The following is a 21,416-nucleotide window of genomic DNA, read 5'->3' on the forward strand; positions in this document are numbered from 1 at the left end:
CAAACTGTCTGTACTGGGCTATCCTGATTATCACTTCAAAAGTTTTTTTTCTCTTACTTAATTGGCCTCTCAGAGTTGGTAAGACAACTCCCACCTTTTCACGCTCTCTGTATGTGTATATATATCTCCTCAATATATATTCCATTCTATGCATCCGAAGAAGTGGGCTGTAGCCCACGAAAGCTTATGCTCAAATAAATTTGTTAGTCTCTAAGGTGCCACAAGTACTCCTATTCTTTTAACAATCATGTGAATTTACAGTTAATAATCTAGTGCCCCTCTAGTGCTAAAACAAATGCTGTTTATCTCATTGAGAAGCTGAGGGTCTCCATTTCCAGTGATATAAGGCTTCAGGCCCCCCTTCTCCAATAGGGGCCAGACTCTCTGGTTGGACTACATCTCCCATAATGTACTGTTGCAGTTCAAGCGAATGGGAGACTGCAATGCATCATGGGCAATGTAGTCCAACCCAGGAGAATGGACAGTTCAGGTGGACAAACATAATATCAAATTGATCCAAAATAAAATATTAAGATTTGGTCTGACCAACCAAAATAGTTTGATTTAGTTTTACTCAACTTGAAACAAAATATTTGTTGTTTTGATTTTTCCCAACAGGAAATGGAACAAATTTCTGCATACTTGAAATTTTCCCATTGAAAGTATTTTTGCAGAAACTACATTTTCTTCATGGCTTCCAGCTAGCTCTCCCAGAAAGCTTAGGCAGTGGGAGGCGCATCTGAGAGAGCTGGAAAGCAGCTGAAATGAGTGGGGGAGCCTATATAAGAACTTCAAGGAATATCAGAGACCAATAATACTGTAATGTAATGACTAAAGTAGATTGAAACAGCCAACCCAGGAGGATGAGGGCTCTGTGATAGTTCTGCTTACCCAAGCCAGCAAGAGGCAGGGGAGCTCCCACCAGCTTTTAGCAAAAGAGAGCAAGCTGCATTCTTGCCCCCACTTGCACACATTCACCTTACTTTAACGCTTCCTCATAATATACATACTAATAGACAAATGGTACATTCTGAGATGGCTCCAGCTGAGCAAATGAGCAAACACTGCTATTTATTCTTCTGTTTTTAAGCAGATGAAGGATATTTATGGGGTGGATTAGAATCCAGTTGAATATGAGCAATACCAGATAGTATTTTATTGCCATTTTATTCTTTGATTTAAACAACAAAGGATGCATGAGATGGTTCATGAAGGATTCATGGACTCCGTAGGTTAAGGCAATATGAGGGTAGATCCACCAAGCAGGATGTTAGGATTAAGTGATCCCTACTATAGGCTGATTTAAGCTATAGTCAAATGAATTGACCCCCTACAACTATGGGTATCTTCATTGTACAGATCAGACCAAATCCCACTCACTTAAATCACAGGAGTAATCTCCCTAAAGCCATGCAAGTGAGGCCACAAGGGTTTGATCCTTCATGTACACAAGCAAACAACTATATAGAAACTCTGACCAGAGTCTTTATCTTAATGCTACTGCAGTGGCTGCAGCTTCTGAGCAACAAGATGCATGTGACAATCAATTGAGGAGATTGGGACATGTCAAATGTGGCAAAGTTTTGTTTTACATAATTATAGATCTAGACAGAAAAGTATGGTCAGTCCAATGAGGAATTTATAAGACTCTCTGTTCTACTCTGATTTATATTGCAATAATCCCCTCTGAGAAATCTGCCAGGTTTGTATTTTAAGCATTTGTTTTGCTTGTGTATCAGTTTCATGTGGCTGCCCTCCAAAATTGAAGAAGTAAACTACAGGCTATTGAGGCTATTTAGGTAGAACCCCTTGGAGAATACAATGGAAGGAGGTTAGTTATTGGTCTCTTTCACCATCTGTCAATCTTCTAACCATCTCTGAATTGATTGAGTCAGGTATTTTCAAACCAAACTGTGGTCAGTTGTGCCAAAAAAATTGTTTTGCTCACCACCCAACAAGGATTTAGCGCAGCCAATGTTGTACACTTCACTTTTCAATGATGAATCTGGAAGTCTTCCCAGATTATTTATACAGAGCATCTGCCCCTCTAATTTACAGCCCCAAAGGATGAGGTTGACTAGGAACAGACAGAACAACTACAGAATCTGTTACTCCTGCCTTTCTGCCCATCTCTCTTTCTGTAAAACAGCTGTGCATGACCCACCTCCAAACACCTATCTGTTGGCTGGATATTTAGAGAATACAAACTGAAAACATTTACTGTGTTGGCCGCCTGAACATGTGGGTTTATATACCACTGCTGAGCCACCTCCAGAACAAACAGGCCAGTTGTTTGACTGGATACTTGAGATGGAAGGAAAAGAGAGAGGGTAGGGATCCCAGATCCCAATCCTTTCCCTCCCCCCCCCCCTTCTCTTCACTATTCTCTATTTTCTTTTTTCTATTTTGGTAGAATGCAGATCACATCTGGAAAAGATACTTCATACTTGTGCAGCTTTAATAATGGTCATGAGTTAGGTGACATTTGTAATCCCCAGATAAGATGGGCTGCTAAAGTGGGTAGTATCCCTTTAAATAGTTTGAGAGTCCTCTAATGGCCTTCACTGTCTGTCTCTAAAGTGACCAGAGATCTGTCAGAACAGCAGTGTGCATTATTCATAGATTCCAAAGCCAGAAGGGACCATTGTGATTATCTAGTCTGACCTCCCACATAGCACAGATCAAAGAACTTCCCCCAAAATAATTCCGAGAGCATATCTTTTAGAAAAACATCTGATCTCGATTTAAAAATTGCCAGTGAAGGAGAATCCACCATGGCCGTTGATAAGTTGTTCCAATGGTTAATTAAGCTCATTAAAAAAAAAAAACGTCTTCCAGTCTGAATTTGTCTAGTTTCAACTTTCAGCCATTAGATCATGTTATACCTTTCTCTGGTAGACTGAAGAGCCCATTGTTAAATATTTGTTTCCCAGGTAGATACTTACCAGACTGTAATCAAGTCAGGGCTGCCCAGAGGGGAGGGCAAGTGGGGCAATTTGCCCCAGGCCACGGACCCTGCAGGGGCCCTGTGAGCCCTAGCCCGGCGGCGATCCGGGTCTTTGGTGGCAAGGGGCCCTTCAGTGCTGCCGAAGACGTGGAGCGAATGAAGGGTCCCTCGCCGCCGAAATGCCACCGAAGACCCAGACTGCCGCCGCCTGAGTACAAGCGCCACAGCTCCCCCGCTTTGCCCCAGGCCCCCTGAATCCTCTGGGCGGCCCTGAATCAAGTCACCCCTTAACCATCTCTGTGTTAAGCTAAATAGATAGAGCCTGGTGCCCAGGCAGCATGCAGCAGAGATCTTTGTGATGGATCTCAAGATTCCAACCCTTCTGCTGAACCCTGTGGGTGTCAATATGAGGCCACATGATGGGATTTCTCTTTTTTTCAAGTTGCTTTTTTAAAAACCTAGGAAATTACACACAAAAACTGCATATGTACAAGGAGGCCAAATTAAGGTTGTATTTCCTGACTCCTGTGTGCTTGGCTTTGCAACTTTAGTAATGTTCTTTTAAAGTAGGGTTTAAAAGATCTGTATGTTTATTTTGATCCCACTCTTCCCATATGATTCCTTCATACTACATTTGTGGTGTAGAGACAAACACACAACAGCAGTCATTCTATGTTTTAGGGAGCATATTCTGGCTACTAATACTAATGTTTATAACCAATAGCACTTAGGTAGTGTTTCAGACATTAGGTAAATAAATCTCACACTGTTTGTATGGTAAGTAATATCTTCATTTTATAGAGGGGCAGTGTAGAACACCAGAGGATGAGTGAACTGTTCAAGATTACTATTGGAGTAATTCACCATTATGCAGAGGGCCAGCACATGGGCAAAAGTGACTTTACACACCTCCAGGATTCTGGTCTGCTCCAGGGGCTGATTTAGCCCCTGGTATCATTTAGAGTAGCCAGAGGGCTGCTCTGAATTATGGCAGCTTTCCTTCAAGCAGCATTTGGGCTGCTTCACCATCCAGAAGAGCTGGAGTGCCGAGCACGTGCCAGTCTCTCTTGCAGAGTTGTAGTCTGCCTCTCTTTACAGATTCCCCCAGGATAAAATCAGAGAACTGCAGTCCCCACTATCATCCTGCAACAAAAGAGCCCTACGAAAATAGACAGGCCTTTCACTAAACACAATATTGGCTGGTTCTGTCAGACAATTGGAGGAAGAGAATTCCAGAGCTCAGAGCTCACCAGAGCCCTGCCTTTGAACCCCAAACAATCCTAGTTAGAAGCTGTTAGCAAAAACATCCTAGCTCCTCTCAACTGGCAGGGTAGCACATGAGGAAAGAGGCAGATTCTAAGGAAGCCAGGCAAACTCATGTAGGACTTTCATGATCAAAATTTAACACCTTGAATTGCACCCAGGTGCAAACTGGAAGATTCTAAAAGCTTTGGAGAACAGCTGCTATCTGGTTGTTAAGGAGTCCTTGTGGCACTTTAGAGACTAACAAATTTATTTGGGCATAAGCTTTCGTGGGCTAAAACCCACTTCATCAGATGCATGGAGTGAAAAATACAGTAAACAATATAAATATTACAGCACATGAAAAGATGAGAGTTGCCTTACCGGGTGGGGGTGGGGGGGGTCAGTGCTAACAAGGTCAATTCAATTAAGGTGGAAGTGGCCCATTCTCAACAGTTGACAAGAAGGGGTGAATATCAAGAGAGGGAAAATTACTTTTGTAGTGCTAACGAGGCCAATGCAATCAAGGTGGACGTTGCCCATTTCCAACAGTTGACAAGAAGGTGTGAGTATCAGCAGAGGGAAAATTACTTTTTGTAGTGACCCATCCACTCCCAGTCTTTATTCAGGCCTACTTTAATGGTGTCCTGTTTGCAAATTAATTCCAGTTCTGCCATTTCTCGTTGAAGTCTGTTTCTGAAGTTTTTTTGTTGAAGAATTGCCACTTTTAAGTCTGTTATTGAGTGTCCAGGGAGATTGAAGTGTTCTCCTACTGGTTTTTGAATGTTACAATTCTTGATGTCTTATTTGTGTCCATTTATTCTTTTGTGTAGAGACTGTCCGGTTTGGCCAATGTACATGGCAGAGGGGCATTGCTGGCACATGATGGCATTTATCACATTGGTAGATGTGCAGGTGAATGAGCCCCTGATGGTGTGGCTGATGTGGTTCGGTCCTATGATGGTGTCCCTTGAATATATGCAGACAGAGTTGGCAACGCGGTTTGTTACAGGGACTGGTTCCTGGGTTAGTGTTTCTGTTGTGTGGTGTGTAGTTGCTGGTGAGGATTTGCTTCAGGTTGGGGGGGGCTGTCTGTAAATGAGGACTGGTTGTTGTTTTTCACACCACTAATTTATCAAGCCTCATGTCCTGCACCAGCTGTAGCTTCTGAATATTTGTTAAAGGTAGCCCCCTTTCAATAAGCCAGTTTGGAGACCACCAAGACAAGGATGATGACAATGAGGTGCACACCAGATAGAAACAGTCACAGTCAGCTAGCCCATGTTGGGGAAGCCTGTGTCACACTAAAGGGTCAGCATTCCACTGCCAGTATATAAAAGGGGAGAGTTTCAAAGAAGAGTTTGGTGCCCAACTCCCATTGACTTGCACAATGCACATGTGAGAGGGTTTAACAGCGTGTCATAAAGACCACGGTTGGGTGTGATGACAATCCGTGGCGCCAAATCTGAAATATTCATTAGCCTTCTTAATTTCCAAAGATGTTCTAGTCTAGACATGGCACAGCAGCGTTCTAACAAGAATAGGAATTACTGTACCGCACAATTACTGGAGTAAATGTTGCATCTGACAGTAATAGGTTAGTAAGCATTATGCATGATGCATTTTAAGGTCCATTTCTTCTTCATTAACGATGCACATTACTCCTGCTGCTCTGCAGACTACTAGCCAAAATCACTAAGATAATTAATGAATATTCATTTTTTAAAGGGTTTGTGACACTTGAGTCTGAAGTAACTTGTTACCTGTCACAATGAGGCACTGAAGACACTTAAGATGTTTGCTAGTTAAATGCCAGCTATCTACTGAAAGGCACGTACTCAGGTGTAGTCTCAGAACTTTTTAGGAATATATTAGTTGCAGCAAATAGGCCCGTGGCTATAGCCAAACGGCACATAGCACCAGTGGCTTTACACTTCTCTGATCCTGCTGATGCTGTGCAAGGTCACTTCCACCCCCACCCAGTCCCATAAGCATAGGAGATCTGTTATTGTCATACCAGCTAGGAGTCAGTTGGCAGTTATGGAGAGGATGGGGCAAGGAAGAACAAGGGTTAAAGCAATATGGTCACATGAGATGGTCAGAGGTGGACAGAAGCTCTTACATCACTGAGAACATAATGATTAAACTCTTACTACTCTTGCTCTTAGGCTAAGATTAAGCAATTAGAACTGTTTTCTTTTTTTTAAAAAACTGCATTGTTCACAGTGCCTAATATTATCTTCTAAAAACAAGTCTGAGGGCTAAATCTTCTGAGGAACAGAGCAGACTGAAAGCCCTCAGCAGCTCCATACCGTGCAGGAGAGATCTCTGTCTGTTCATAACATGGCTAGAAAGCAGTCACTGGGCCCAGGAGGGTCAAGTACTGCTGTTTCTAAAAGTTTCACTGCGCAGATTGTAGGTAGCAGAAACATAGAGGAAGAAGTGGGGGACAAAAGTGAAGGTAGGGGCTATTTGTTTTTTATTTAGATACTAAGAATCATGTGGCAACTTATAGACTAACAGATGTATTGGAGCATAAGCTTTCGTGGGTGAATACCCACTTCGTCAGACGCATGTAATGGCTACCCCTCTGATATTTAGATACTGTTCTTTTTCAAATGTACATGCTTTTATTTTTTGCTTCCCCTTTTTTGCTACCGCTCCAGTGTATTCTGTTGCAATACAGACTTAACCTGAAAGACAGGTTGTAACAGGGTAATTCTACAATAAGTAACCTCCATGTATTCTGAACAACTTTGCGCTAGGGATCTAAACTCTCTTAAAACAAGAGGTTGAAATTCACACCCTGTACTATGGGTGAACCCAAAGCCTATGTACTACTTAAATCCTCAAAATAGGCCTGGTGCTGGCCCTCTGCACAGGGTGAATTTCATCCTTAGGGAAATCTTACCTACCCCCATGTATCTTCGGGGCCCCACATGAATTCTTTATAGAATCCATTGGTCTGACCAGAGCTCCCTTTGCTGAGCCTTGAAAGAAGAGAGAAGCTATCATGTTGAACAGAATCGAAGAGAGTCACAAAGTAGCCAAGCCTTACATCTCAGCACTGCTTTGTGTTACTGCAGTGATGCATGGTGATGTGGACCCATGATGCTGCAAAAATAGCAATGCAATACTGGGAGAGCCTACTCCAATTACTTTGTAGCTCACGCCCATGCCATTCACTGAATAAGTGGCTATCTAGCTCCTCATGGATAAGTCCTACTGATTTAGTATCTTTCCAGTTGTAGCTTTCTAACCATCATGCAAAAAAGCTTTACCACCCTTAGTGAAAAATATTCACTGCAGCTGGGACGGGCATTAAATTTAAAACCTGTTCCTCCATCATATAACAAAGAATTTTTAAATGCAAAACTTTTTCAAACAAAGTAAGTTTCAAATTCTTTAAAGCAACACCAGCTTTTGGGGTTTAATAGTTTCTAAGGCATGCAAGCAGTTTCCTCCAAGTATCCGCACAGTACAGTGCCGCTAATCTTAAAGCAACTGCTAACCATAGTGTTTTTTTTGTCTTTTTTATAGGCTCCCACTGGACATCAACATTAACACCAAGTAAGAGTGAGAAAAGGACCTAGTCCTTACACGTTCATTAAAGGGAATTGAATGCAGGGAGGGGAGAACCGAATGAAAGAGGAAGCATACATATAAAGGACACCAGGAAGCTCCAGGGAGAGAGAATGAGTTCGAAGTATAGCACTAAAATGGAGAGGAGACACATATTTGTTGCTTTAAGAAATAGTTTCTCCTGATAATTCAACTGAACATAATATTACAGCAGGAGACACTGAAAACATACAGGGTACAGGCACAAAATTAAAGCTATCTAAAAAGGCTAAAGAGAGATTAGGTTGCAGTGGAAAATTGATACAAGAATAAAATATTTGCCAAGATATTCTAAGATGCTTATTATAGTCACTGTTAATTCTTGTATCACTTTTCTTTTAATTAGCAAGTACTGGAAGATCTCAGGGGGCAACGGTTTTCTGTGCCAGTTGCTCAGCTGGTATTGTCCTTTCGACCGCTCTTTGGAGTTATCAGAGAGCAGGCTCTTCTGTACTCTGTTCTTTTGTCTCTTCCAGCTCTTTCTAGAACTTCCCCTCCTGCAACCAGGAGGACTAACCCTCTCCCCATACTCCAAGACTTGCATAGATCATTTTCTGTTTGTTAAACATCTTCCAAATTCACATTCAGGATGGGGAGTATAAGTGGGTGGGCCTGGTGTGGGGGAGAATTTTAGCTAATAAAACTGATAACTGAGTACAAGTTTGTATTCCTTTACCCATTTTATCCTTTTAATAGAGATTCCTTTTAACTGTTGGAGTTCTCATTGAGAGTCTCATATATAAAAAATGCCATGTGATTTATCCTACTGGTTCCTGTAAATGGTTTATTCTTCAGTCAGTCAGGCACATAAGTGGGTGTTTCTATGCATTATTTAATGAAGTGAGCTAGAAAAAAACACAAGAATGAATTAAAATCCTTAGCTTCTCACCTGAGAACACGCATGCCGAGTTCTGGGGACCACGTTTATTGTGACAAGTCTTTCTGTTTAATTTGTTTCTGTTACTGGATTTAAACAGTATCCATGATCAGTTGAATTTGTGCTTTCTGTTTGCTTGCCTAATTCTTGCTATAGCAAGTACAGGTAATGTAATGAATGTTTTGATAATATTCCTCTGAGAAATCTGAAGAGATAACTTTCATAATTCTGTGCTATTAGAATTATCTCAGGCTCTTTGTGATGGCTTATGAATTCCATTCCTGCATTTTCACTTCCCAGCAGACAGACACCCCAGAAGAGGTAACTTGTACTTTGCAGAGATAAGGGCCTTGGACGATGATTATCTATATTATATTATATTATATTATATTATATTATATTATATTATATTATATTATATTATATTATATTATATTATATTATATTATAGCATTTAAAGATGCCAATCAAAATCAGGGCCCCGTTGTGCTAAGCACTGTACCAATAATGTAGTGCCCATCTTTAAAAAAGGGAAGGAGGAGGATCCGGGGAACTACAGGCCAGTCAGCCTCACCTCAGTCCCTGGAAAAATCATGGAGCAGATCCTCAAGGAATCAATTCTGAAGCACTTAGAGGAGAGGAAAGTGATCAGGAACAGTCAGCATGGATTCACCAAGGGCAAGTCATGCCTGACTAACCTAATTGCCTTCTATGAGGAGATAACTGACTCTGTGGATGAGGGGAAAGCAGTGCATGTGTTATTCCTTGACTTTAGCAAAGCTTTTGATACGGTCTCCCACAGTATTCTTGCCAGCAAGTTAAAGAAGTATGGGCTGGATGAATGGACTATAAGGTGGATAGAAAGCTGGCTAGATCGTCAGGCTCAACGGGTAGTGATCAACGGCTCCATGTCTAGTTGGCAGCCGGTTTCAAGTGGAGTGCCCCAGGGGTCGGTCCTGGGGCCAGTTTTGTTCAATATCTTCATTAATGATCTGGAGGATGGCGTGGACTGCACTCTCAGCAAGTTTGCAGATGACACTAAACTGGGAGGAGTGATAGATACGATGGAGGGTAGGGATAGGATACAGAGGGACCTAGACAAATTAGAGGATTGGGTCAAAAGAAACCTGATGAGGTTCAACAAGGACAAGTGCAGAGTCCTGCACTTAGGACGGAAGAATCCCATGCACTGTTATAGACTAGGAACCGAATGGCTAGGAAGCAGTTCTGCAGAAAAGGACCTACGGGTTACAGTGGATGAGAAGCTGGATATGAGTCAACAGTGTGCCCTTGTTGCCAAGAAGGCTAACGGCATTTTGGGCTGTATAAGTAGGGGCATTGCCAGCAGATCGAGGGACGTGATCATTCCCCTCTATTCGACATTGGTGAGGCCTCATCTGGAGTACTGTGTCCAGTTTTGGGCCCCACACTACAAGAAGGATGTGGAAAAATTGGAAAGAGTCCAGCAGAGGGCAACAAAAATGATTAGGGGGCTGGAGCACATGACTTATGAGAAGAGGCTGAGGGAACTGAGATTGTTTAGTCTCAGAAGAGAAGAGTGAGGGAGGATTTGATAGCTGCTTTCAACTACCTGAAAGGGGGTTCCAAAGAGGATGGATCTAGACTGTTCTCAGTGGTAGCAGATGACAGAACAAGGAGTCATGGTCTCAAGTTGCAGTTGGGGAGGTTTAGGTTGGATATTAGGAAAAACTTTTTCACTAGGATGGTGGTGAAGCACTGTAATGGGTTACCTAGGGAGGTGGTGGAATCTCCTTCCTTAGAGGTTTTTAAGGTCAGGCTTGACAAAGCCCTGGCTGGGATGATTTAGTTGGAAATTGGTCCTGCTTTGAGCAGGGGGTTGGACTAGATGACCTCCTGAGGTCCCTTCCAACCCTGATATTCTATGATTCTATGATTCTATGAATACATAGTAAGCAATAATCCCTGCCAGAAAGATCTTAAAATCCTAGACAAGGCAAAAATAGGATAGGAAGGGAAACAGCGAGATGAAGTGACTTTTCCAAGGTCACACAGCCAATATGTAGCAGAGCTGGGAATAAAATCCAGATCTCATGACTCCCAGTCTAGTTGCTGCCAACCAGACATGTTGCATGATAAACATTCCTGTGAATACCTGTTGTTTCTAGTTATCTGGAAAATGCAACAAACCTGTAATATCCAGCAAGCTTGTAGAGAAGCAATCCTGCCCCTTCTCCTCCTCTTCAGCTGTAGGCAAGGTATTATTTTATAGTTGAGCAGATCGGTATGTTATAAACACAGGGTTATGGGCAACCTAAGAAGAATAGATTAAAAACTGAAGCTTCCCTCAAGATTGGCCTTGAGTTCGAAATTAGTACAGCAGGGGACAGCCCATGCTCTAAGGCTTAGCTGGGTCTAACGCTCAGTTTGTTACTACAATTATATGCTATCCCTACATGTTTACAGTACCGATATAAGAAAATGATAGTATAGAGTTTAAGGCACTGGACTGGGCCTCAGGAGCTTTGAGTTCAATTTCTGGCTCTGCCACAGATTTCCTCCGACCTTGGGAAAGTGACTTAATCTCTGTGTGTGCCTCAATTTCCATCTGTAAAATGGGGCTTTCCTTTTTCTCACTCTATTTAGATTATAAGCACTTTGGGATGGGGACTGTCGTGTGTGTGTGTGTGTGTTGTGCGTGCACAGTCTGTGGTACAGTGGGATTCCATCTTGAGCCTCTAGGGGCTACCATAACATAAATAAAAAAGTAATAACTATACTATGTACTATACATAACACTACTATATACTCTGCCTGTGGCACATAATAGGCTAGTTTCCTGTGGGCTGTGTAATACCTTGGTCTACTTTTGGTTGTTGGGTTTAGTGTGAGGGTGATGTTGGTGGCCTGTGATATACAGATGAGTCGATCTATTGGTCCTTTCTGGCCTTCAGCTCTATGACTCTATGTGCTATTAGCTCTCTTGAATCCACCTTTCTCTTTTCTTTACTCCATTGTAGGAGAGCTATTTCTTATATTGTATCTGTTTGTAAATACTATGCCTTACTATTGTTTTATTATTGTTAGGCACCTAACACTTTGTTTACACAGGCCATTTGCCCAGTTTGTATGCTCAGTTGCAGTAATTGCACATGCAGTTCTAGGTGCACAATACCACATCTTGTGTGACTCAGACCCCCTTTTTTTTTTTTTTAGTCGTGTGTGCAGTGAAATGTAAGCACGGAAGCACAGGTGTTTGCTTTTTCTTTCAAATTCAGTGATTTTGTTTTTCTTTAACCTTTCTGCAGTGAGGTAATAAACTACTTGGGTAATTGATACCTGACTCAGATTCAGATTAGTGCCCAAAGGTAGAAAACAGTGCTTAGAAAACAGATCCTGGAAAATCCCTAGAGAACTCCTAGTGCTGACTAAACTAACCAACCATTTCTGTCTATAAACACAGCAGAGAGAGCATTCATCTCCGACAAAAACTCTTGACTCGCAAGAAAGTGGTTAAAGTTCTGAAGTTTCAGCCTGTTGTGTTCTTTCATTTATTATTGGTTTCTGCCTGTGGATTCTTTTAGTCAGACTTATCGTCATTGCTCTTTTCGATGCATGTCTAATCTTCACCCACAATTTTATTTATTTATTTTTTTGCATGGCAGGAAATATCTGTACTGAAACACTGAACAGTATTGGAACTTCCTACCATTGAAAACAGTATGGAGTGCACACTCAGAGAGTGTGAGTGTGTGTGTGTGTGTGAGAGAGAGAGAGAGAGAGAGAGAGAGCACGCAGATGGTCCCAGGGCTGGATGCTATGCTACATTCACAGGACTCAGTGCACATTCCTGATGAGTATTTTCTCCTAGCCCACAGCAGATTCCCCTCAGCTAGACTCCTCCCCATTGCAGAGCCCAGGTCACCAAAGCAATTTGTCAGCCCAAATGATACCTTCTCTGTTCTTTAGAACACATATGTCAGTGGTGGCGAGGGAGGGAAGGAGCTGGTTGCATAAAATTAAAGAGGAGGGTGCTATTACAAAACAAGGTCTGAATTAACCTGAGAGATAATTAGTTTCTTTGCCAATAGGTCATGGCAGTCCTGGTAGCAATGACAAACAAGCGGTTAATGACCAGTATTCCAGTGAGTACATACGTATCTTCAATCTCTGTCTTTAGAATTTGCTGGTAGAAACTGTTTGGTTTTAGGTGAGTGAACAGCAATGAAACAAGAAGCCTTATCTTAGTCCTTCCTGGATCATGGACCCCATTACGAAACCGATTGAACTATCTCTGTTATAAGGCTTTACTCATAGAGAAGCAGGGCTTAACGAGCACTGAGCTAACACTGCTCTCAACTCAAAGCAGTGCAATTATTCCCAGGGACTGAGGGCAATGGGACATGAGTGAAAAACTTCAACTCAGTCGCTCCACTGAGTGATGACCTGGGGAAATGCAGGACTAAATTGCTCACCTTTCACAAACCTTTAATTTGGCACTGAGAGAGCCAGTCAAGGCACAGGGTAAATGTGTGCAGTCCTAGGTTCTAGTCTCCAAACTTCTTCAAGCAGTTGGTCTGAGGATGCTACTCCCTTTCTTGTATATGATAAAACACGTGTACATCTTGTGGGGAAGTGTTATTGCAGGTCTGCTTTCTAATACCCTTTCTAATATTTGCTCAGCTATATACACATTCAGTTTTCTCTAAGATCTAAACTTAGCTCCAGTGCAGATATAGCTATATTTTAAATCACCTCAAGAAACTTTTTGGAAAGGATCAACTCCATCCTTGGTGGAGCCATGAAGATGCTACTTCCCCATTTTATCCGCGTACCATGGAGGCCCTTCTAAGTGGCCACCATTTTTTTTTTAACTAGATCAGCTCTTCCTTTGGATCCAAGTAGTATCACTGCTAGTGCTTCGCCTGTCAGAAAGACTGCTATTGAATAATGCAAAGTATCCCCCCACTGCTCTTCCCCAGAGTCTGAACCTATTGCTTCTTCGTCACTCTTAGCCTGGAGAGAGCTGGCGGTGGTCTGGGAAATAAAGCTAGGTTTCCCAGAATCCAGACAATACCACTGTTTAGACAGTGAGAGAAGGTTGCTGTTGAATTGATGCAGTGCTCTATCAGCTTGGGGAGTGCTCGTGTATGTCTGGGAATCTCCCATGTTGCAGGGCAGAGAACCCTCCTTTAGGCCACCAGGCTAGTCTGTTAAACTTGAACCTGAAGGATGGAGCCATGAAAAATTATAATTAGAGAGAAACTAGGCCATTTTCCAGAAAGTGTCTCTTATTACATAAATCTTTCCTTGTACGTGTTCTTACTACTTGGCTGGGAAACACCTGTCAGGAAACAACAGATGGTGGGGAATAATAAAAGGAGACAAACTGCCTCATTTTTAAAAGAAATCTTTCTTTTTGTATCTCTGGTCATAGGTATTGTGCAGAATGTTACTAAATTGTGTAACTCCTACATGCCTTTCTGTGATTACCATATTAAAAAAGAAATAATCACTTTAGTCACTGAATTTCAAATCTGCCTTGTTTTGCAGTACATGATTTTTTTTTTAAATTGTTCCTGGAACATGGGTGCTGAAAATGTATATTGGGGCTATTAACTCTCAAGGTGAACATTTTGTATTTTTATCATGACTAGAGTATTCCCATGTGGGGAGAAATTATAATCTTAATGGCCTAAAGACATGTGCATGAGAACACACTCTGTATTGTTAGGAGTCTGATATTTAAGACAGATATTCCAGAATGATGAGGGATGGGGGAGGAAGCCACTAAATCTTCCTTTGTTGCCTAAAGCCCTGGTTTTCAAAAAGGCTGCAAGCCTGACACCTAGTGAATGCATGAGGAGTAACAAATGTAACAAGCTTCAAGAGAAATTAATAGCTTCAGCTGTACTGATGGTGGAGGGGCTAAGAGAACAGATGAATTTGTTTGATATTTATATATGTTTAAAGTTATGCCAGTGGAATGTGGTTGGTAAAATAATTTTCTCCACTTTTTGCAGGTATTATTTTGCCAGTTGTGATTGCCTTGATAGTAATAACCCTTTCTGTGTTCATTCTGGTGGCTTTGTACAGAATGTGCAGGAGGACAACCACAGGTATTTGTTCAACATTTTTCTGCAGCCAGGAAGGCTTCGATATATTATTCATTATGAAAGGAATACTGCAAATATTTGTATTAAAATCTGACCTAGCATACAAATTTTATTGTATTCGGATAGATAACCGTGCTGATTTTAAAATATTTAGTCAAAAAAGGAATTAACACTTCTTTATTAAGATTACTATGGGGTATATGTAGGGGAGGAAACAACACCTCTTGTAGAGAACACAAATCCAATATGTTTAATGCTCTCTCTTCTTTAGCAGTTACCTAACAAACAGCTGTGCTGACACTGTCAATGACTCTAGTCTGCAGAGAGAAATTGCTTGGAAAAGCAAGGGGCAAAATAAGTTGCATTTGTTGTTAAAATCAGCTGTGTTCATTTTAGCTCTGTTCAAAACACAAGGAAAAAAATCAATTTTTCCTTTTTTGGAGCGATCCCATGTTTATATTTTTCCTTGTCCACATAAAATCCCAGGGAAAGCAGTATTTTCATCAATAAGCAGCGATTTGGACAGAGCAGTCTGCCACCTTTTCCAGTATTGCCCATAAAATATTGAGGCTCACAGGGGGAAATAACTTTACTACATCAATTTTGCCAAACGTATTGGGGATTGAGCTTAGTGGGCTAGAGGCAAATGCAGTGCGTTACTAAGTAGGAGACACAAATTTGAATCCATAATGTGGTCTCTCTGCTTTCAAGCTGGCAAGAGCTGGGAGCTCTGTGCAGCGATTTAGCTGTGAAATTCCTGGGGGCTGGAAATGTGAAGTCATAACAAGGCCTTGAAGCTACAGGCCAAGGTAAATAGCATGTTGTAATAACTTTTGCAAATGACAATGCAAACCGCAAAAACATAGAAGGGAAATGATTCCTTGCCTGGAAAATTACTGAATCTTCATTGCCAAGGAGTGAAGATTTTAAGTGGAGAAAATTTCTCTGGCTTTCCCCCTGCAAATACAAACTCAATCAAAGCAAATTCATTTTAAAATTGTAATGAATATTTGTGGATATCTTTTGAAGTATTTGCCTAGCTCTAGCTCACTAAACATCCACACTCTTAAAACCGGTGCTGTAGAAATATATCTAATCTAACCCTTACCCACCCACCCACCCACAGGACAAGAATAAAGAATGTGGAATACATAGCATGCATAATTCATTATTTGGGGGTGTCCACTGCTTGTCTACAAGGCTAGAGACTGCAACATGGTAACTTTGGAGTGTTACAGATATGTAAAGGAAGGGAAAACTTTTGCGTCTCAAATCACACCACGATGATACTGTCATCACATTGTACTCTGATGTTATGTGTTGATCCAATGCCATGAAATTAGGATCAATGTGAAAACACTGATGCATGAGAAGCCCCAAACAAAAAGTTCAGGCCTCTAACTGTCCTTGGTATGTGGGGACAGTGGGAGTTCCAAACATGGCATGGCTGCAACATTAAGCTTGCAAGATCTGGAACAAACCCATGAAAACTGGGATTATTCTATGATGGGCACTGATTGTAACTTGGACAATCTATACAGGAAAAACCATGCAGCAGTTCCCTTTAGCTTCATGGTCTTGTTGTGTGACCTTTTGTGAGTCATTTAATCCTTGTTCCTGAGTTTCTGTAAAAATTATGATAATTATACTTGTCCACCTTTACAAATCATGTTGACCCTGCATGATAAGTGCAAGTTGTTATTCCTGTTTATTTATTATTTTATTAATATTTGATGCAGAGCTACAAAATCTCAAAATAGGCTTATGCTAGTCATGGCTGTGTTTGAGCCTGTTATTTAGCCCACATCTAGGCAATCAGAATAACATAAATTTGTTTCTTCTTCCAGAGGGACAAGAGAATGGAACTGAACAGTAAGTTAAACTATGCCCCTGCATTCCTTTAAGTCTAGTCACGTGGCTGTTATGAAGACAGCAATTTCTGCATGTTCTTAATTTTCTCCACTGAAAAATAATAAACTGTTAACACCCATAAAAATACCCAAAAGGGGGAAACGCCATTTTGAGAGTATGTATCTCAGGGCACAGCTGTGCCTCTTTGCTTTTTTCTGTCCATTTCCTCTTTCTCTCCTTTTCTTTCCCATCTCCCTTCTTTTTTCTCTGGTTTCTCTTTTATTGATTTTTATTTTTTTATTTCTTTTTTTTTCTTTTGCTCTCCTCCCCATTCCCTAACTCACTAATTCACTTCAATTCAATTAGACTGCATTGGCACGATGAGCTGTGCACGTGTTGCCACAGAGTAAAATTGAGACAGATCCATCAAACTACATGCTTCTCGGGATGGCTGGAGAGTCCGCTGCTGACTCAGTGGGGCCGAGACATGTATCCATGAAGCTGAACTGTGTTTTGAGTGAAGAAACCCAAAGCTTGGCTGGCGAGCTGCTTCTTGAACCTGTAGCCCTGTATGCCTGAGCTGCTTCTGTGGCCAGGTGTAGTAGGAGCAGAAAAGGAAGCTTCTCTCGTCCCACGGCAGCTTCTCCCATTAGCCCTCTCCTCTGCACACCCACTTTGAGAAATGTTGGTTTAGGCCCTACAATCAGAGTGATGCAAGAAGACCTTTGTACCCATGCAAAGCCCTACTGAAGTCAGTGGGGATTCCCAACATGACAGACTCCACCAGGATGGATCCTGTTACAGTATCATACCCTTAGTACTTTCTCCACTGACAAATATGCAGAAGTCTGATGCTAATTGTCTGTTCAAATGTCTCCCAACTAAAACAGAGCCACAACAGATAAAGAGGGTGTCAAACTTCTTTCTGTAAAGACAACTTCTCCTGAGACTGGTAAGTGGATGCTTTTCTTTGACCGAAGAGGCTGGGGAGAAGAAGAGTTTGGATGTCGATTGATTTTTACACTGCCCCCGCCCCCTAAAAAAATCACAACATGATTCCTTAGTAGCAGCCAAATAGTGACTTGAAGTAAATGCAGACTCTGTCTTTAATGAAAGTTGGGGGGAAATTACTCTTGTCTGAGGAGATTAAAGCTATGTTTATAGCCCAAACCTAGAAACAATCATAATGACATTTAGTATTATGAATTTGTTCCATGCTAGGAGCAAGTTCAGTATTCCCCTGGAATAGCCATTTTTCCAAGGTAGAACTCCAACTGACCCAATAGTGTAGACAGAAGTACTTTCACGCTGTCAGGACGCTACATATGGAATAAGGACCTAAAATGCAAGTACTCAAGGACAACGGTTGCAGAGCAGCTGTCCCACTCAATAAACGGTGGTCTGCAATATTTGCAGCCTAAGCATTGCAGCATTGAGAAGCTGACTTCACTGATTCTTATTGTCCCAGCTGAGAGAAATGCCAAATGGATGTAAAAGGTCTGATCTAAAGCCCATTGAAGTCAATGGGAGTCTCTTCAATAGGCTTTAGATCAGACCCAAACGTTATAGTGAAAATAAATGTTTTTTTCAAAATTTGTTCAAATTCAATTTTTAAAACATGATTTTTTACGTTTTTGTTGTCCCTTTAAACACCAGTCATTGATAAGAGCCCAAATCAAGGAAACTTAGTAAGTCTGGATAATTGATTCTTGTGACGTCACAAGAACACTTCTTTATTTTATCTATCTATTTATTTATTTATTTATGTGGGGGACTTGCATTCTTCCGTAGAGCAGGGTGAACTATTAACAACATATTTGACAAATAATCCCGTTCTTCTGTTAGCAAATGATCTGTGAACAGACTTTGTTCATTATTTACAAATTTGTTCATTATTCACAATTCTTCAGCAAATGGTTGCTTGCAAACTACTTGCTAACGTACTTCTAGTATTTGCTGTTTATAATCTACTGTTCAAGTTATGTACAGTCAGCTATGTTTCTATCTTATTGTATGACTCCCATCCCCGCAAAGACCTTGGCTTTTAAGATGACCCAGGAAACGTTTCCAGGAGTGTAATCATGTGTGACCCATTATGCAGATATTTTTGTGAACAAAACTTGCCTGATTATGAGTATTTGCAGAAAGCAAATAAAAGGAGTTGCAAATACTGTCTCCAAAATTCCTGCTTTTGGTTTGAATTAATGTGTGCAATTACTTTTTGCAGTATTCACCCAGCTCTGCTTCTATCACTCAGCAGTCTCTTTTGTTACAAAATACTGCCCTCATTACAGATTTACATTACAATTTACTCTGTCATGCACCAACTTGATGTTGTTTATTGTAAATTATTTACATCATAAAATCTGAAGGAGGAAACAGAGGATATATATAATGTTTGTGAAAGGAATTAAACCTTCCTTGTTTTAAGCATAATAAAATAAAGTCCCTACAGAACTGGAGGTGGAACTAGGAGCTGCAAGAAAATGTTGTGAAATGCAGAAGGACTGAGATAGTGATGTTTAGATCAATACTTAGACCATGCTAATTTGAATCCCAGTTACTGCACCAAAAAAAGCAAAACCTCTAATGAGAACAACTGTCCTCATGATATTTGAGATTTCACTCCCTCCCCATCCCAATACAGGACCCTTCCTGACCTACATAGGCCCTTCCCCACTGCAGCTGTAGGTACTCACAATCACAAATCTGCAGGGAAAGAGTTCCTCAAGTCTCCACCCCTCTTCTTCCTCTTCCTGGAGTCTTTAATGGGTCCTGGCTGGCTGCTTCCCCCCAGTGGCAGTTTCAAGGGGCTGCTACATAGCTGCTGCGCCCTCCCCTCAAAATCCTATGTGATCTTCTGGGGCCTGATAGCTAACCCAAACCACCTCACACATATGGCAGCAAGGAGTGGTACAGTCTGTGGTCTACTGGCTGCATTGCAAATCCCGCCGCTCCCGTTGGCCTGCCTTGGAAGCTGTTGCAGTCAAAAAGATCAGGCTCCAAATGCTTTGCCTGGCTGGAGCAGTACCCATTTATCCTAGGTTGGATGCAGAGCCACATTCCTTCACTCTCTAACTGACCCTGGCCTGGTGTTGCAAGACAAATGGAATCCAGGTCTTGGAAAACACAAAATTGAATTCCGGGGTTTGCTTGGATTTTTAAAAATGTATTACACCTCTACCCCAATATAACACGAATTAGGATATAATGTGGTAAAGCACCGCTCCGGGGGGCAGGGCTGCATGCTCCGGCAGATCAAAGCAAGTTCGATATAACGCAGTTTCACCTATAACGCGGTAAGATTTTTTGGCTCCCGAGGACAGCGTTATATCGGGGTAGAGGTGTATTTGGAAACTGAGATCATAGGTGTATTTTAAGTGGGTTGGAGGAGTGTGTGTGTGTTTGTGTTTGTAAAATTGCAGTATTTCTTTAAAAAGCTGCATAAAGCTTCTGGTAGTTACTAGATTTCTTGGACACCTACAGGACCTGATTCTTCCCTCTCACCAATTTTAACACTGGAGTAACTCCATTGATTTCAGTGGGTTACTCCTGTTTTGAATCAGTTAAATGAGAAGAGAATCAGGTGCCCGTGTTTTACAAGATGGGGCCTGAGGTCTTTTTAATCAGCTTCTAGATCATAGGTTGGCTATCTGAACTCCTTCTGTGGAGAGAATGCTTAATATTCTCTTTTACTGAGGTATACTGTATGTTTGCTATATTTGGAAGATATGAGTCATAACCACTTAGGGAACATGAATTTCCCCCCTGGTTAATGCTATTCATATTTAATACACCTAACTCTTTTACTGATGAAATTCTACATTTTAATAAATGCTGAAATTAAACACATATCCACAGGTATAAAGGCCATTTTTCTTCTAAGTTTCCTAAAATCATTTAATTAAATTAAATTAAATTTTAAAAAAATATGAAAAAGGGTCCATTCATATTAAAAACCTGATGAAAATACTCCTTACTCACACAAGTCCTAATCACCTCAAAGTATCTATTCATGTAAGAAAGATTTACTCACTTGAATATAGGTTGCAGATTTGGGCCCAAAGACAGTCATTTCATAATAGCACAAATACACAGAAACATATAGAGTGTCAGACTAATTTAGTGAGTATACTAAAAACAATTACATTGTGAAAAAGTTATTCTGGAGCAATGTAAACTGTCGCAGTGCACCTGCATTCCCCCTCCATGATCCAGCAGTGGCACCCATGTTTATGCTCCCAGCTCCTCAGCCATCAACTGTCTTGGGAAGAGACCCACATCTTTCTCCCTGGTGATGGAGTGTTTTACCAGACTGCCTAAATGGCCTGCATCTGCATTTTGCTTTCTCCTCAGAGGCTATAAACAGTGTAATTGTCCACAGTTATAGGTTACCACACAGTTCTTTCTAAGCATGTAAATTCATGTGAGAGCATCACAGAGAAAACATATTAAAACACAATAAAAGAACTTACACACATGCTAATAGGTTTACCAGAGATCACCCCTCAACTCCAAAAAGGGTTTTGGCAAGTGATCCGTCTTTTGAATTCCACCAAGGGGTTTTCCTGTGGTTAAAAGTTCATAACAGCTGCTGGCTCAGAACAATCACCTCCATGAATCTGAGAGTCACCCCTTTGTATAGCTTGGGCCTTTGATCTTTAGATACCAGGAACAGGTAATCAGCAGACAAAGGTGCCCTCCTCGGGGTGTAGTTTCCAAAGGCTGAATTTTTGCATAATCGAAGGTGATACCTTTGTGCACATCTCCCCCTAGAGATTTC

General features: G+C 41.2%; 1 protein-coding gene across 1 annotated transcript in view; it reads left to right on the forward strand.

The window, feature by feature from the left end:
* EMCN (endomucin) overlaps positions 1 to 21,416 on the forward strand; it is a 150,596-nt gene that overhangs the window by 116,049 nt on the left and 13,131 nt on the right. Inside the window, 5 exon segments of the mRNA XM_065405167.1 lie at positions 7,730 to 7,759; positions 12,758 to 12,811; positions 14,690 to 14,785; positions 16,630 to 16,654; positions 17,524 to 17,585. Of these exon segments, the coding sequence (XP_065261239.1) occupies positions 7,730 to 7,759; positions 12,758 to 12,811; positions 14,690 to 14,785; positions 16,630 to 16,654; positions 17,524 to 17,585 (267 nt within the window).

Source organism: Emys orbicularis, chromosome 5 (assembly GCF_028017835.1).
Source record: "Emys orbicularis isolate rEmyOrb1 chromosome 5, rEmyOrb1.hap1, whole genome shotgun sequence".
NCBI lineage: Eukaryota > Metazoa > Chordata > Testudines > Emydidae > Emys > Emys orbicularis.